The sequence below is a fragment of the Hippocampus bargibanti genome, linkage group LG07 (genome assembly GCF_051943395.1).
Source record: "Hippocampus bargibanti isolate YZ-2025 linkage group LG07, ASM5194339v1, whole genome shotgun sequence".
Taxonomy (NCBI): domain Eukaryota; kingdom Metazoa; phylum Chordata; class Actinopteri; order Syngnathiformes; family Syngnathidae; genus Hippocampus; species Hippocampus bargibanti.
Window position 1 is genome coordinate 15,630,957 of NC_142740.1, and position 16,717 is coordinate 15,647,673.

The 16,717-nt window shown below is 43.7% G+C and overlaps 1 protein-coding gene across 2 annotated transcripts in view; it reads right to left on the reverse strand.

The window, feature by feature from the left end:
- Positions 1 to 16,717, reverse strand: part of onecut3a (one cut homeobox 3a) — a 46,317-nt gene that overhangs the window by 14,993 nt on the left and 14,607 nt on the right. Inside the window, exon 2 of one of the 2 annotated variants that reach the window (XM_089000511.1) lies at positions 3,462 to 7,189. The exons of the other annotated variant lie outside the window; for it this stretch is intronic. Within the exon in view, the coding sequence (XP_088856637.1) occupies positions 6,897 to 7,189 (293 nt within the window). The 3' untranslated portion in view covers positions 3,462 to 6,896. Of the gene's footprint in view, positions 1 to 3,461; positions 7,190 to 16,717 lie in introns of those variants that run through there. 2 annotated transcript variants of the gene reach the window in all.

Sequence of the window (16,717 nt, forward strand, 5' to 3'; positions counted from 1 at the left end):
CCCCCCCAAGGAGATAGGAGCCGGTGATAGGATGCATGGTCTCTGCACCACAGCACTCCTGCAGTGCACTATGCTGTCAATATGAGGGGGGGGGGTGATTTTATGTTATGTTTTTTACACTTATTTCTCGGATTTTGTTGGCATGCGAAAGAAACGTGTCACCGGGTGTTTGACAGTCGGACACAGCAACCCGTTGTCACTCAGACAGCCTCTTCCCCCCATGATTTTATTCAGTCCTTCCCCTCCCACTTTTGTCCTCCCTCACCGGCCTGCCCCCCTCTCTCTCCCTTTTTTGTTTTGAAACTGATTGTCTTCTACCATCACAAAGACACTTGGTTCTGATTGATTAACAGGTAACAAAAGAGGGAGAGCACAGTGCGACGAGGGAGGGGGGAGCATCGACGTCGGCAAGCCGTCCCCTCCCGCATCCCGTCGGACGAGCGACCAATCCCGTGATAGCAAAACGACATGCACGTGAGGCTGTTTGACAGTAAATGCCGAGGTCGTCGCCCTCACGGGATTGATCGTCCGCCGTGGGTCTGCCAGTCGCTCATTTTTGGTCAAGAAATAGTTTTGGCATGACAGATATTGCAACTCATATTTAAAAGAACATGACAAACATTTGCTCGTTCCTAAAGATCACTCGTACACAAATTGAAGAGTAGCACACGGACAGATGAAGTCAGTTCAGGGGTGGGCTCGGGCCTGTGTGCGTCCCTCTGATTAACTCCAAGTGAACAGCCCTGTCTTTGGAAAAGCAGGACGCACAAATCGGCAGGACACGAACCGAATCACCGCCAAACGCTGAGGAATGAATGCTATTGATTGGAAGGAGATGAGTTTGACCTGCCCAAGCGCACACTGCCCCCTACTGTCTGGAGTTATATACATCAAAGAAATATGAGGGAGGGTTTTGGGTAGGGGTTGCAACAACACATGCACACAACCAGTGACGGAAAATCTAAAAATGCGCCCCCACCCACCCTTCAATGCTAAAAACCCAAATCTTTGTCTGTTTTCAGTTTTTTTAAGCTAACCAAAATACCCTACCCCACCCCCCATTCCCTCCCAGGTTTTTTTTCCTTTATTTTCCCCTCCTCCCACACAAAATCACAGGTCATTCCTGTTGGTTTCTATACAGTTATACAATATCCATGCACAAAAAACAACAACAAAAAAGCCCACCTTTTTAACTAAAGGTGTTGGTCTTTGTTATTCTCTGAGAACATCAGGAGCACTTGAACACACCCGCCAAAGTATTTCCGAGCCCACCCGAGAGAAAAGACAACTTAAGGGACAGAAGAAAGCTAATAAGTGTGAGACGTACTCCTTTGGTTTGTTATCGATTTGGTTGGTCAAAGGACCTTTTCACGAGTGTGGTAGACCACTTTGGTGCCGTCTTATTCACTTCCGTTGTCGGTATTTGCTCATCAGTGGACTGTGCAGTTGTTTGAGTTACAATTGTCATCATAGTAAATAAAGAAGGCGTAGAGCATGCGGAACAGAAAGTCAGTAATTGTGTCTTTGACACTTCCTGCTTCTTTCAAAGACTCTGACGTCTAACAGCTTAGCAAAGTTGTGACGTGTAGAAAAAAAGTGAGGAAAATGCATATTCCTGACAAATACATTTGAGAAACGTGGCCTCCAACCACAATGTACTGTTTTCCTCAATAGCATTATTGCAAACAAAAAATAGTATACTCGCATCCCCCCCCCCCCCCCCAAAAAAAAAAATACAAACTTTTTGTGCTATCTTTAAAGTAGGACAGCGGGAAGTGAAGAAAGTGGTCCGACGCGTGAAAATGAAGTCTATAAGTGCCGAATTTTGCTTCTTTTTCTTCCTATGTTTTGCCTTCTAACATGGCTTGGAAAAAATATCTTCTCTTCTGTCTCTTTTGTGGCCCTTCACAGATTTTACACATTCACCATGTCTTTTCCTTTTTATGAAAAACAAGTACATGCCGTAGCAAAAAACAGCAAACGTACAAGGAGAAAAAAAGCAAAAGAAAGTCTTTCTTGTTTGTTGTTTTTTTTAACAGTATAAAGCTTCAAGTCACAAGTTCCAAAACTAACTATCATAGTTTCATTATCATCGTTTATCATTAGCAGTATTATTTTCAGTTTTTAAATTACATAAAGTTTACATGAAAGGTTTTTGAGGTATTTCAGAATTAATTGTCAAAAACACACCAAACTACCGGCTCTTAGCGCTCGCCCAGGGGGGTTGAGGGGGGGGGGTATGGATGGCCAAGGTCAAAGGTGGGAGGAGAGGCTGTTTGGCTGTTTTTTGTAAGTCTTCCACACTTTTAACAGTGCAGCCTCTGTGCTTGCACAAGTGGAGTGAGATGATGAGCAAAGATAACAAGTACAAAAGCCCTCTGGGCGACCGGCACCTCTTGCCTTTTTTTGCCTCCCTCTGTCTCTGTTACACAAAAATATTTCTGATGCTAGAGAGGCAAAAAAAAGTAAAAGACCCTCTCCCGTCAAAAAAAAAGTCAGAGAAGCTTACCAGGCGGGAGGGGCTCAGCAAAAGTCTAAAAAAAAAACCAAAAAAGTGTGACAGCCGAAAGAGCTAACATAATTTCGATTGAAACAAATGGTATATAGAGATTGTTTTATCGACTTTCTACATGATAAAGTGCTTGTATTCTAGTGTATCAAGATGGAAAGTCAATACGGGAGAAAAATGCTGACGTAAGCCTGTGTTCGTCTCTCATGCCCCCTCCCCCCCCCCTTTCCCAATTATAGGCGCATTGTTTCGTGCGAGGACGACGTGGGGGAGTATGTCAGGGAGGGGGGCTTGCTACCCACCTACGCGTGTCCGTGTGTGTGAACGTTGTATGGGTTTGTGTGTCCGGTGCAGTCCCACCCGTGGTTGAAGGGAAAAGGCACTCAACTCTGTCCCGCGAGCTAGCCAACCTCCTCGTAACTTGGCTAGCTGCAGTCTGACTGCGCTGACCAACACGTGTCGTCGTTGTCGTCGTGTGTGTGTGTTTGGGTGCCCCCCACCCCCCTAGGCAGTTTTTGAGAGCGGTAGCCTGCAATATCTTTGGTATTCGTGGCGGTTTCACAAACCACTCAGCTCAGTGAGGTAGCCATCATTGGTTTTCTCACTACAAACGTTTTTTTTTGTCAGCACAAGAGCTGATTCGTCATTTATTCACCCCCGCTCCCCTTCAACATTTTTTGGTACTCTTGTCTGCTCGTAGTTCTTTTCTTAGCTGTCTTAATTCACTGCTTACAGCAGGGGTGTCCAAAGTCGGTCCTCGAGGGCCGCCGTCCTGCCTGTTTTCCAGCTCTACCAGGAGCAACGCACCTGATTCAAATCATCAGGACCATTTTGATGCTGCTTCAGAGCTGGCTGATGAGCTGATCATTTGAATCAGGTGTGTTGCTCCTGGGAGAGCAGGAAAACAGGCAGGACGGCGGCCCTCGAGGACCGACTTTTGACACCCCTGGCTTACAGCAAGATGACGTTTTTTGTGTGTTAAACTCCTGCATCCAAACTCTTCACTACTCTTGACTACATTGTAGGAAATGCTACAGTTGCGTCTTAAGACTATATGCTGAAATGTCCCGAGCTTTAAAACAATCACCCTCCACCCCCTCAAAGGTCATTTTTCGTGGTCCCTTTCTATTGAAGGGCACAAAAAAAGTACCACAATTCCGACATGAAGATGGCCCAAAAAGTATTTTTTTTCTCCATCAGTTCTGAGTTTGCTTTTCCTTGGGGTAAATGTATCCTCAGAGTCCATCTGAATGCCAAAATAAAACCAAAACAAACGTCCTTCCATAGCCACGTCACACTTTTACAAAGTCTTACCTCTTTTTTTGTTTTTTTGTTTTTGATTTATCAACAAGGTGCCTTACTTTATGCACAACAGAGCACAATAGTAACAAGAAATAGAAACTTTGTGTCTATGGTACGAATTGAATACCCGCATCGTTTTAGAGAGGAAAGGGTGAAGGGGAGGTAGGAAAAACCAAACAATGAGCGACTTTCTGGATTATTTTCAACACGCACATACACACGGCTCATGTGTATCGTCTTTTGAGGTTAGTCTTTCCATCCTAATTCGAAAACAAAAATAAATCAAGCTGATTGTTGATTGCTGTGACGCACACGCATTCTTGTCACCTGTGTGTGAGCCAACGACCGTGTTGTCTGATTGGAAGTAAGGCAGTAGAGCATTGGCACAAAAAAATCTTGTCACATTTTTGGCTATAGCTAACTCCTTTTGTGTGTATTTATGTAAGTGGTGAAGTGATACAGCGTGGGAGGAACAGAATGTCAGGGAAGGTATGTGATTTTTTTGGTTAAAATTTGAATAGATAAAATAAAATGACAGTGCGTCTTTTTTTTAATAAACCCTTTTGGGGGCAGCCGTTACGAACGTTGTAGACGTCCGATGTCTGTCCAGAAAACTGCTTTATTTGTGTTAAGATGACACAAAATATTTTTTTGTGTGTGACAAATCCAACTTCTTATCTCAGGGCCTCTGTCTTTGGTTGTTTTTCCTTTGACATGGTTGTTGTTTTTTTGTGTATCAAATCAGAGTTCAGTGTACTGTTTCTTTTGACAGATTACACTGAAATAAAATACAGCTAAGAATCATGAACTGTTTCAAGGAATGTGAGAAAATGTACTTTTTATGTACTATAGACCTTTAACTCATTCACAGCCATTCACAAATTTATTCGGGAATTGAAAATATGACAGAGCGGCATTCCCAATTTTTTTTTCGGGTTTTGGTTTTTCATGCTTGAGTGCCGATAAAGCGTTGGCCATGGCCTCTGGCAATGTTTTTTTTTAACTTTTCCACCAGGGGGCAGCGTTTCTCTTTTTTCCATGGTAGCGCTTTGTTCCCGCTTCAGCTGTTATTCAAGCACTATATAAACCAATATGTATTTCATTGTATTTTGGATATCCACCCTCATTTCAAGCTCATATTACTCCAGATCCATATAATTCAGGAATTAACTCTTTTTTTCTGATGAAAGAAGAGACTCTAAGTTTTCTAACGGTATTGAATGTTTATGTAGTCCTAAAACTCAATATTCTGTGGGTCCTGGAATTCAAGTGACATTGACAAAAACCCTGGCACTGGAGTGGACACATTTTTGCAAATCTGGCAGTGAATGAGTTAAGTTATATTTTTGGAGAATCTAATTTAAGTTCTTTTTCCTGACACTGGAAATATGTCTGGAAATACTTTTTATTGATTGTAAATGAAAATCTTTTGAAATAATTAATTTGATGAACCGTTTTTTATTTTTTATTTTTTTACAAAAAAAGCTCATTTTACATGATTGTCCACCCAAAAAAAATGAAGGGAAGAAAATTGTATATGATGTTCCAGGATTTGAATTTGACATTTTCTATCTAATTTCAGAAGAGCAATCCGTTGGAATTGCCTGCTGCTAGACATTACGGACTTTCTTCCATTTTGATTTTTATTTGTGGTGTGATTATTTTTTTTCCTCTTTTAGTGTGGCCCAAATACTTCTTTGAATGGAAAGACACAAAAAAAAACAACGCCTCCCAAAATATCAAATGAAACTACCGCCGCACCGCCTTTTGTATTTTGTACCTATGCCTCTCCTGCTTTATTTGTAAAGCATTCAAACTTTTTGGTTTGTGTGTCTTTTCTTGATCCCTGCAATTTTCTGCTTGGGTTTGAACCACCCACCCCCACACCCCATTTCTTTTCCGGCTTTGGCTGAAAAGCAACAATAGGGTAATGGTTGCTTATTGATCAATTTGTTGAGCCTCTATCCTCTTTGCTTTTGCCGGCAGGGCGCACTGTGGCTCTGCTGGATCTGTGCTGCTGTTATATGGGTGGGGGCCTTTTGTGTCACCATCACCACTGGGTGCTCCTTTTACTCTCCCTATAGAAACCGGACGGATGCCTGAGCGTGTTTTTGTCACTTAGCCGTCGCCTCCGGAATATCGACCAGAGGAGGGCGGAAAAAACAAAAAACTCTCGCAGGAACAAAGAGCTGGTCTCAGATGTGTCGCTAGGCCTCGCCTGCGGTTGTGGTTAAAGCACTCTGGGCTCAGGCTTTATAATGGCAGGCCCTCCAACATCTGTGCAAAAAAAATATATGGACCAGGACCTGGAAGACCTGCTGCCGAGCATCTTAATTTTCACATTGAGGGAGAGGTCGAGGCCCCCGCTCGCTCTGTCTGTATCGATTCTTTTTTTTTTTTCCAATTCATTAGTTGGCCATGTGATCAGGCGGAGCTGTTTTGTGAGATGGCCGGCCATTGGGGAATACCTTTTAGCTGCGTGATGAGAAGTGGGGGAGGTATTGCCGAGGCCAGAGAATTGGAGGGCCTTTATGTTATTTTTTGGGGGAGGATGACGTTGTCTGTGTAGCGTCGGGATCGGATAGTAAGGCGATGTGCTGTTGTGTCAGATTTATTGCCGTTCTTCCGTAGAGAGATGGCGTGTAGTGAATGTGGAGGACCGGGGGACTATCAGGATCGGTGGCTATGTTGGTTGTGCCCAGTACTGTTCAATGTCCAACAACAAATACAAAAAAAATATTTGGTGTTTCTTTACTTCGACGACTTAATGATGCTTTTCTTAAAAAAACAATGATTGTCTTTGTGTAAGTAAGTGGACCTGACCTCACCCTCCCCACCCCCTTTTTAGAGCTTGACATTTTTGACTGACAAAAAAATGATTGCATGGCACGAAGGATTTTTTTTGTTTGTTATTTGTGTGTGTGTGTGTGTGTGTGTGTGTGTGTGTGTGTGTGTGTGTGTGTGTGTGTGTGTGCGTGTGTGTGTGCCCGGGGGCATAGGACAGTCCAGGCCCGAATGGAGGGGGCTCTCATTGCCAGTTTGCTACGCCTACTCGCCCAGGCCTGGATTGCCCTCCCCCTTCCTTTCAGGCCTTGGAGAAGTTGGTGGCGGAGGTGCCCGGCTGCCCCGGGCTGGCGCCGTGGTCGTCATGCCAACGGTCCACGCAGCGGCGGCGTGCGTTCATGAAGAAATTGCTGACGGTGCTGAGCTCCAGGCCGAGCTGCTGGGAGATGGTGATCTGCATTTCTTTGGATGGCCGCTTGTTCTCCTTGAAGATGGCGATGAGCGTGCGGCGCTGCAGGTCGGTGAAGACCAAGCGCTGCTTCTTTGGTGCGGTGTTGCGATCTTTGTGTTGCTCCTGTTCTTTGCGCTTGCAGGCTTGGCGTGGATGGCAGCAGTGGGAGGGATAGGGATGAAAGTGAGAGGCAGAGAGGGGAAAAGAACACGAGGCAAGGTAAGTATGCAAAAGTGGGTTACCTGAAAAAAATGTGGGGGTTTTTTGTTTTTGTTTTTTGGTTTTTTTTTTTCAGGATTTTTTTCTTAATATTTTTCTCCCTCAAATGTGATTGTTTTGGGGGTTTATTTCCAAGAAAATAGATTTTACCTGAAAGTTGGTCAACTCCCAAATACTGATACTAAGAACTGAAACTTGATTACCGCAATTTCCGGACTACAGAGCGCACCTGATGATAAGCCGCACCCAGTACATTTTTAAAGGACAAGCCATTTTGTACATACATAAACCGCACCCGACTATAAACCGCATATTTATAAGAAAGATGGGACACAGAAAATGTTTTCAGAGTTTTAATAATATACCTTAACTTTTGTTTCAAAACAGTGCCTGTTGCGCGGCAGCAACACAACGTGCATTAAGGTAGTAACACAGCCTGAACCGGGCTGGTAAAAAACACGCCGGTACAAGTGAGCCAAGGCAGCAACACGTTCGCACTTGCCAACAGGTCTGGGTACAAAAACATACCAAGTCACTGAAACACGGAAGAAACACGTTAGCAAAAGTTCCTCTTCGCATACGGCCAGTTTTGCCAAACGTTTTCTCGCCGCTGGTTATCCAAGCCTCAGATTCAACTCGGACGGCCACTTTAAATGCATGATTCATACACGTAGTTACCGTAGTTACATTAACGTGCGTCTTCCTCGGCACATATATTCACCGTGTCTCACTCTTACCTTAAGTGCTCGAGCGCCCCATGGCGGCCGTTAGGAAAAAAAATGCATACATTGGCCGCATCGTTGCATCAACCGCAGAGTTGAAAGCTTGTGACAAAAGTCGCGGTTTATAGTCTGGAAATTACGGTACTCCAATGGGACAACCATCCAAAGCACACGTTCAAAATACATTTGAAATGTTTGAACCCCTAACCATAACCCCATTGACCATGTAGAGTATACGTCAAAGCTCCACCCATGGCAGAAAAACAAGTACTTAAAAAAAAAGATTCCAAACGTGTCAATAAAAGCCGTCAAATATTTTGCTAAGTTAACAATAAGCCATAAACGAGCAAAAACATGTTCAAATATTAACAAATAATTATTTGAGGCACAATTTTGTGTCCGGTTTAAATAAAGTAGTTACGAAAAGGCCCCAGAATTTCTACTCAACAAAATCATGCTGTTCGCCGAAATAAAATCACATGACAAAATGATGTTGCTTTCTGGCTACTGGTTTTAAAGCAACACGGCTTGTAAAGTAGTCCATCTGCTGGTCAGAAGAGCTTCTCCAACTCCACTCTTATCACCTATAAAGGTTGATTTAAAGCAAATCCATGTGCCCTGCCCAGTGGGAATATTCTTTCCATCCTGCCGAGTGCAGACAAGGAGTCAGGCTGCTTGGGGTTGGTGGGGAGTGGGGGGTAAAAAGAGAGTGGGTGTGGACACAGGGAGTTTTTTTTGCTACTGTTTGATTCAATATTAATGCAGTTTGAGTCACAGCGGGCGACCCGAATGAGCGTCGCACAAAATTAAGCATTGTGTGATTTAAAATGAGAGCTAAGAAAAGATTGTGGAGATTTTATCTGTTTTTCAGAAAATTAGAAACGAAAGGAGGGGTAGAGGGGTACAAAGAGGGGCTGGCTAACAGAGGAGAAAAGCAAGATATTGACCCACTTTGCTGTAGGCACCGGCAGTGGAATGGGTGGTGCGGGGAGGTGGGTGGGTCTCTCTTCTGGGACTGGGGTCAGACGATCCCCCGCTACCCACCCCGAGCAGGTCTACAGTCTGCTACTTGAAACGGAGCCCACTCGACTGGGCTCTGAGAGGGTATTTATAACCCAACCTTCCACCCCTCCCCTTCCCTTAACATGAACACTTGGAACTGGCTCCTCTTCCCCGTGCACCAAGCACATTTCAAAACGTTCGTTTGACGCTCGGGAGTCGGCGGAAAGCAGAGAAGGATTAATAGTTAATAGAGTGGTGCATTGTGGGTAGTGGTGAGGGGGCTGCAGTCGGCCATTGGCATGCAGGTGAACGGGAATGTTGGCCACCACCGGTCCCCCGCCGACCAAGGGATCGAAGCCCGGCTAAACGGGCTGCGCGTCCAAATTCGGCTTCCCCGCTGTCCCGGTTTAAATTAGAAGGTAAAATGGGGTGTCAAGGGGAAAGAATAAGAGACAAAGATGTCGTCCACGTGTGGTCTCTCCACCTGCACTCGCCGCCATTGTCTAAACGTCATCTTCGATCACACTCTCGTTGCATCCTGGTGCATGTAAAGATGGAATTTGGTCAACTTTTGTATGTGTGTTTGGTGACTTAATGGTGGGGAGCATGGGGGCGCGGGGTGATTGTGCTGAAGTGGCTGGAGTCAAGCAGTGGCGCTGTGTGTCTAATTACAGTGGAACAGAGCCCATTGATCAGCCATTGCAGTCCAATCTGTTTACGACAGACGTCTAACCTGCACACAGGCTCATCCATCATATTCACGTTGCACATCGACACGGCAGCTACAGTATGTATTTATGTATACAGGACTGAACGCACACACATATAGACACACTATTTCCAACCGTTCAGAATTTTTCTCCATCTTGTCCAATTCTAGTTGCGGCTGGAGGAAAAAGTGCCCCATCGTGTATTCCTTTTACCATCTGGCTTCATTCTTGTGTTCTTTTAGCCACAAACATTTGTTGTGTTTGCACCAATGACGGGCCCTGTGTAGGGGTTTAGAAATGACCTCAATTGCTGTATGTTTATTCTCCATTTCTGTATGGTTATTATTATTAGACTACCAAGTCAGTAGAGGGCGCCACACGCCGGTGAATGGAACTGAGGAAGACAACGTAGGCTCAGCTCACGCATGCGAAGTCAGTAATAAATCACTGCCGCTGAGTAAGGCTGAGTAATCCACATTTTGTCTCGTCTCTTCCTCGTCGTTCACAGGTATTCGAAATAATAATTTATAGACATCCTCGTGATGTTAAAGTAATCAGGGACATGTTGGGTGATGCTACATATGAAATCGTAGTTTTGTGGCTTTGATGAAGTTGGGTTTTGGATATCGATTTTTTTTGCACGCATGTCACTCCGAAGCCTTCAGTCGTGCTCCGTCTGAATCAATCCACCGGAGAGTGTCGTTGGCCAATAAAGAACTTGTGAAATACATTCATTAAACTGTTCGAACTTTTTCTATGAATGTGTGGATTCATGATAACCTCATAAAATTGCAATATCATTTGCAATTTTTGCAAGCTTCGAAGATGTCCAACCTTTCTGAAGGATGTCCATCTATTCTTGAAAAGTCCGTCTTGAAAATGGCTCTAACATTAAATCTGCAGTTCACGACAGAAACAGTGTGCTAGCTCTGGCCAGTATGCTATGATTAGCAAATGACTATCCAATTATGTGACTAGCCAATCACAGTTTGCAAAACCTCTGACATTGCCAGCGTCTTCCAGCAGGCCTTGGGTTGACAACTCAAAATCTGATTGGTTAAAGCAACAGTTTGATCAACACATTTGATGCCAAAGGGCCCGCCAAACTGATTGTGAAGGGGTCCAGGTAGATTTCTGACACCAAATGATGGCTGAAATGTGATTGGTTAAATGCTTTATTACGAAAACACATCTGAAAGCAGCACAACAGGGGAAAATGAATTAAACGAAGCTGAAATACAATTTGGAATTATTTAATAAGAATTCATGGACAAAATATAATTCACATTAGTTTGTGTTCCAGAATTTTTTTAGGCCAGCAGAGAAGGCCTTGCAGGCCCTGACAGCCCACCACTGGTTTGCACCAACTATTCTTTGTGGTAATTATGGCCCACATTTTCAACCTTGATTTCAGTCAGTGGAAAATAATTCTCACAAACGTGGCAAAAATATTGAAAGTACTGTGCCCCAATTATGGTACGAGAACCTACAAGTACCCAGTACATGATTAGCTTTCGCACATGATTTGCTAAACTTGCAGAAATAATATCAGATATAGTCTTATGCTTCTTTTACCATTCAAAAAAACCTTGTGTGACTAAATCGGCAATTTTCTACTGTCGTATTTGAAAGGCCAATGGAGGTTGACACCTTTTTCTACCACCAAAATAATTGGATGGGATTGAATTGGATTTACCTTTATTAGTCTTGCAGTCGAGAAATTTACATTTCACAGCAGCACAGTTATGAAAGGCAGAGGAAAGAAAAGAAAAAATAGAAAAACAAAATGCAGGAGCAGCTGGAAAGGCAGCCATTCTCGCGGCGCCATCTTGAGTTCAAAAGAACAAAATAAGCTAAATAAATAATATGAGAACACAAAGACATAGAGAGTCATTCATTCTTAAGTACTTTCTGTACCCTCTTTGTTACATGTAGCAGTTCTAGATATTAGCATATTTGACAATAAAGCTGACTTTGACTGGACTTTAGATGAAAGAGGAGAGGATCAAAGCGTCCTCTTCACCAGTGGATCAGGGATGTCATGATGGAATAAGCATGTCTGCTATAAGCTAAATGTTGAAGGCAAACACGAAGCTGTAGCATCCATTCACCAAAAGAGATTTTCTCACATATCATGTCCCACGTAAATCCGCTTCAATTCCAAGCCGCGACAGTTCCACATACGCACATGATGACCAGTTTTTTTAATACCGCTAAACTCCTGCATTCATGTCATGTTTTGTTTCTACCCAACCGTTCTTCATTGTGAGAAATACTCTCACCGCGAACATCATTATTGTATTTTCCACACCACTTCAAACAACTTTGTAAATGACGACAAGGCAGATCATTACGGTGGAGAGATCGAGTGAATTCCTTTCTAAGTCCTATATCAACAACTTTGGACGAGAGGTGGAAATCAATCATGGGGAAACTCACGGGAGAGCGAGCGGGGTGACGAGACAGAGATTGCGCAATATGCTGGAAGGAAACCCAAAAGATGATGGTGCATCAGTGAAAAACAACAGAAAAATGGGCTTTCATCATGAGTGAATGCGTATATTAAAAAAGACGAATAAAAGATAATCACGCATACTTGTGGCATGCTAAATCTTTCCTCTATTGTTGCTGTAAGTACCAGAAAACACTTTCGTCTTCCAAGAAAGAGGAGAGATTGCACAAATGCAAACTGTGAATGCATTTAAACATTTTCCTACAGGATGTATTTGGAAAGGAGAAAAAATCCATATTGGTGCACATTTAAATTTTAAGAATTGAATTTTTGTTGATAGTTGATAGTAACCTCTAAAGATGGAGGACACTGATTTGATGTGGCGACCCCTTGAAGGGAAAAGCCGAAAGGAAAAGAAGAAGTATGATATTGCGAAAATGTGTTCAAGTGATTGAATTACATTTTGCCTGCACCCTGCCTGCTTTCCAAAACACGAGTGCACGAATGAGGTGGTGGTGGTGTTCCGGACTGGGTTATTCAACAAGATCTTCGATGGTGAACAGATGCCTGAAGAATGGAGATGAAGTGTACTCGTGCCCATTTTTAAGAACAAAGGAGATGTGCAGAGTTGTAGTAACTACAGAGAAATAAAGTTGATGAGCCATACAATGAAACCATGGGAAAGAGTAGTTGAAGCTAGACTAAGACCAGAAGTGAACATTTGTGAGCAGCAGTAAAGCTTCATGCCAAAAAAGAGTACGACAGATGCAGTGTTTGCTTTAAAAATTCTGATGGAGAAGTACAGAGAAAGTCAGAAGGAATTGCATTGTTTCCAGGGTGCCCAGAGAAGAGCTGTGGCATTGCATGAGGAAGTCTGGAGTGACAGAAAAGTATGCCAGTCATGCAGGACTTGTATCATGACTCTAAGGCAGTTGTGAGGTATGCTATCGGTGTGACGGAGGAATTCAACGTGGAGGTGGGACTCCACCAGTGGTCAGCTCTGAGCCCCTTCTTGTTTGCTATGGTGATGGACAGGCTGACGGACGATGTTAGACAAGAATCTCCTTGGACCATGATGTTTGCAGATGACATTGTGATCTGTAGCGAGAACAGGGAAAAGGTGGCGGAGAAACTAGAGATGTGGAGATATGCCCTGGAAAGGAGAGGAATGAAGATCAGTCGCAGCAAGACGGAATATATGTGTGTGAATGAGAGGGATCCAAGTGCAAGACTGATGCTACAGGGAGAAGCCATAAAGAAGGTGGAGGATTTTAAGTACTTGGGGTCAACTGTCCAGAGCAATGGAGAGTGTGGAAAAAAGGTGAAGAAGCGTGTCCAGGCAGGCTGGAGCGGCTGGAGAAAAATGTCAGGTGTGATGTGTGATAGAAGGGTTTCAGCTAGGATGAAAGGAAAAGTGTATAAAACGGCGATGAGACCCGCCATGATGTTTGGACTGGAAACAGTGCCACTGAAGAAAAGACAGGAAGCAGAGCTGAAGATGTTGAGGTTTTCTTTGGGAGTGACCAGGTTGGATAGGATCAGGAATGAGAATATTAGAGGGACAACTCATATTAGAGGCTTTGGAGAGAAAGTCAGAGAGGCCAGACTGAGATGGTTTGGACATGTCCAGAGGAAGGACAGCGACTATATCGGGAGAAGGATGCTGAATCTTGAACTGCCAGGCAGGAGACCGAGAGGAAGACCGAAGAGGAGGTTTATGGATGGTGTCAAAGAGGACATGAATATAGCTGGTGCGAGAAAAGAGGATGCACAAAACCGGGTTAGATGACGGACATTGATTCGCTGTGGCGATCCCTGGAGGGAAAAGCCGAAAGGAAAAGAAGAAGATATATAATTGCAAAAAATATATGTTTAAATATTTAAAAATGTCAATCCATGACCTTATATTTTGGGCATATTCTTGTTTCAAAAGAGACGTTTATTATAGGTGTACGTATGTGTATAAAATATGTTTATAGTATAGATGCAATACATAAAGTAGTCTGTATGCGCGTGCGTGCGTGCGTGCGTGCGTTCAACGAGTGTCAGCCAAACAACTATCCTGCCTGGTCGTGCTCGGTTTGCCACTCGACCTTTCATCCGCCGGGTGTCGCTCTCGCCTCGGCCGTTCTTTGGAAGCAGGGGCGGGGGGGGGGGCACGATGCGTTGCCTTTGCTACAGGCGCTGGATTTACTAATCAATAACGATCGATCCAGTGAGGAAGGGGGGCCTGATTACTGAACCAAACTCGGCGTAGAAAGGGGGTGGGGGAGTGGGGGAAAATCGATCATTGCAGCTTTTAGAGCTCCAGTGGGCACCACCGAGCAGAGGGGGCGGACGTACACAAAGAAGCAGCCGGGACAAGAGCGCACATTTGTAGCGTTGCAATGCTTCCCCGCTGCGCCCTCGGCCCCGGGGGGACTTGTCAGAAACGGCGGCTTATCCCTCGGGCGACATGTTTTTGCGGAATACATTTATCTTTATAACACGATATCATGCATGGGGAAATAAGCGGCGATTTATGGAGTCTTGCGGGAATCTTTTTAGCATTAATCTTATTGTTTAAAATTAAGCCCCGTAAACCCCCCCCCCCCCTTCCTTCCGCCCCCTCACAGACACACAAACACACCACGACCAAGGCATTAATATTCCTCTTCCCAGCGACAAACCGAGCGAGGTTAAGAGAAAGGCACATGGCTGATCAATAATCGATCGATGGATTCGTGAATAATTCGTGTGTGAAATTCACTTCGTCCAATTAATTATGACCCGGAGGAGTAGTGGGTGGAGATTCATGGAAGATAGACAAGGAAATGGGAGCAAAATAATCGCATATAAAACTCAAAATCTGCCAATCAGTCAAACCTGCATACATTATTGGAATATCGGAAAATATTACTAATCATCTTCTGACTCCAAATATCATTTTTATATCTCTTAAAAATATGAATGAAGAAAATAGACAGTGACTTCACAAATAAAACGCATTGCATAAAGGTTAAATCAAAATTGTACTGGAGGAAATGTTGAAAATAAAATATATGTCATATAAGATTATCTACCTACTCACGACCACCTCACACAATACAGTTACCGTAGTATCAAAATTCAGAGCTCCGCCGCGATAGATAGCGAGAGCAAAATTGACATCTACCATTCACCGTCATTGCACACTGATTTTCTGGTTTTGGGGGGAAATCGCCGAGTTTCAGATTTTTTTTTACCCAATATTTATTTTTCGTTTTTATGTATCGTATTTATTTGTTTGTTTATTTGTTGATTTTTCCGCTTCCAACCCTTGTATTATGAATAAAACATTTAGTCTGTTAGATGTTTATTTGCATGTTTCAAATAATTTGGTGGGGGGGGGGGGGTGGAAATATACCACTAGTTTTTTTTTTTTTTATCCATTGAGCCATTTTCAATCCTCTTACCCTCACGAGGATTGCAGGCGTGCGAGAACCGATTCCAACGGTCTTTGGGCAGTTGGCAAGATACACCCAGAACCGGTCGCCAGCCAATCCCTGGGCACACTGAGATGAAAAACCATCTGTGCTCACAATCACACCTTGGGACCGTTTTTGAGTGTTCCATTAACGTGTATGTTTTGGGAATGTTTTGGGAATGTGGGTGGAAACCGGAGTACCCAGAGAAAAGCCACAAAGGCACGAGGAGAATATGCAAATCCCATACAGGAAGGCTGGTGCCAGGATCAAATTTCGCACCTCTACACTGTGAGTCAAACGTGTTAACCCGTTGCCCACCACCATGGTCCCGTTTTCAATGGTAATTGATCATTTGTAATGCAAGCATGGTCATGGAATTAAACTCTCATCTCGAGGTACTCCCTCCATACAACTCATGAGCAGTTCAGCTTAGCAAATTCACTTGTTCTCCTTTTTTTCTTCCTTTTTTAAAACCTCTCCCCTCCAGCCAACCGAATCGCTCTCTCTCCCCATATTTAATAATAATAATAAGAAGAAGAATTTATGTTTATAAGAGCTTTTCAAAACGCTCAATGACACTTTGCTGTCACAAGTTCTAAGATGTTTTTCTGCGGGTGAGCAGCGGTAGCATAACGCGCCAGCGTTCATTCACCACTAACGCAAATATAAAATGGGACATCGGCAGAATAACAGTTCAATAAAGTATTACCATTTGATGACAGTGCTTTGATCTTACCTTGAAATGGGCATCCTTTTTCCTTCCTTAAAGGACAACCGAAGTCCCCAGACAAGTTGTGTCCATAATTTGTAAAATCACTTCAAATGACTGAGCGTATTTTAATAAGATTCCACCGCATATAGCTATATTTTACGTTTTAAGACTTGCGGCTGAACATTCAGGAAGTCTTGTTTTTGAGTTGGTGACGAGTCCTCACGCGAGGTCAGAAAAGGACCGCCTGCTGACCGTGAAAAGGACGCATTGACGCATTGTCCTTCCATCACGTCAATGTATTTTGCTGGGTTGTTTGGTCTGGGGACCTCGTGTTGCACCCAAAAGCCGCCAGAGGGCGACCAACCCCCTGTGAGGAATTAATCAGCCCGTTTCCACCGGCTGATAAAT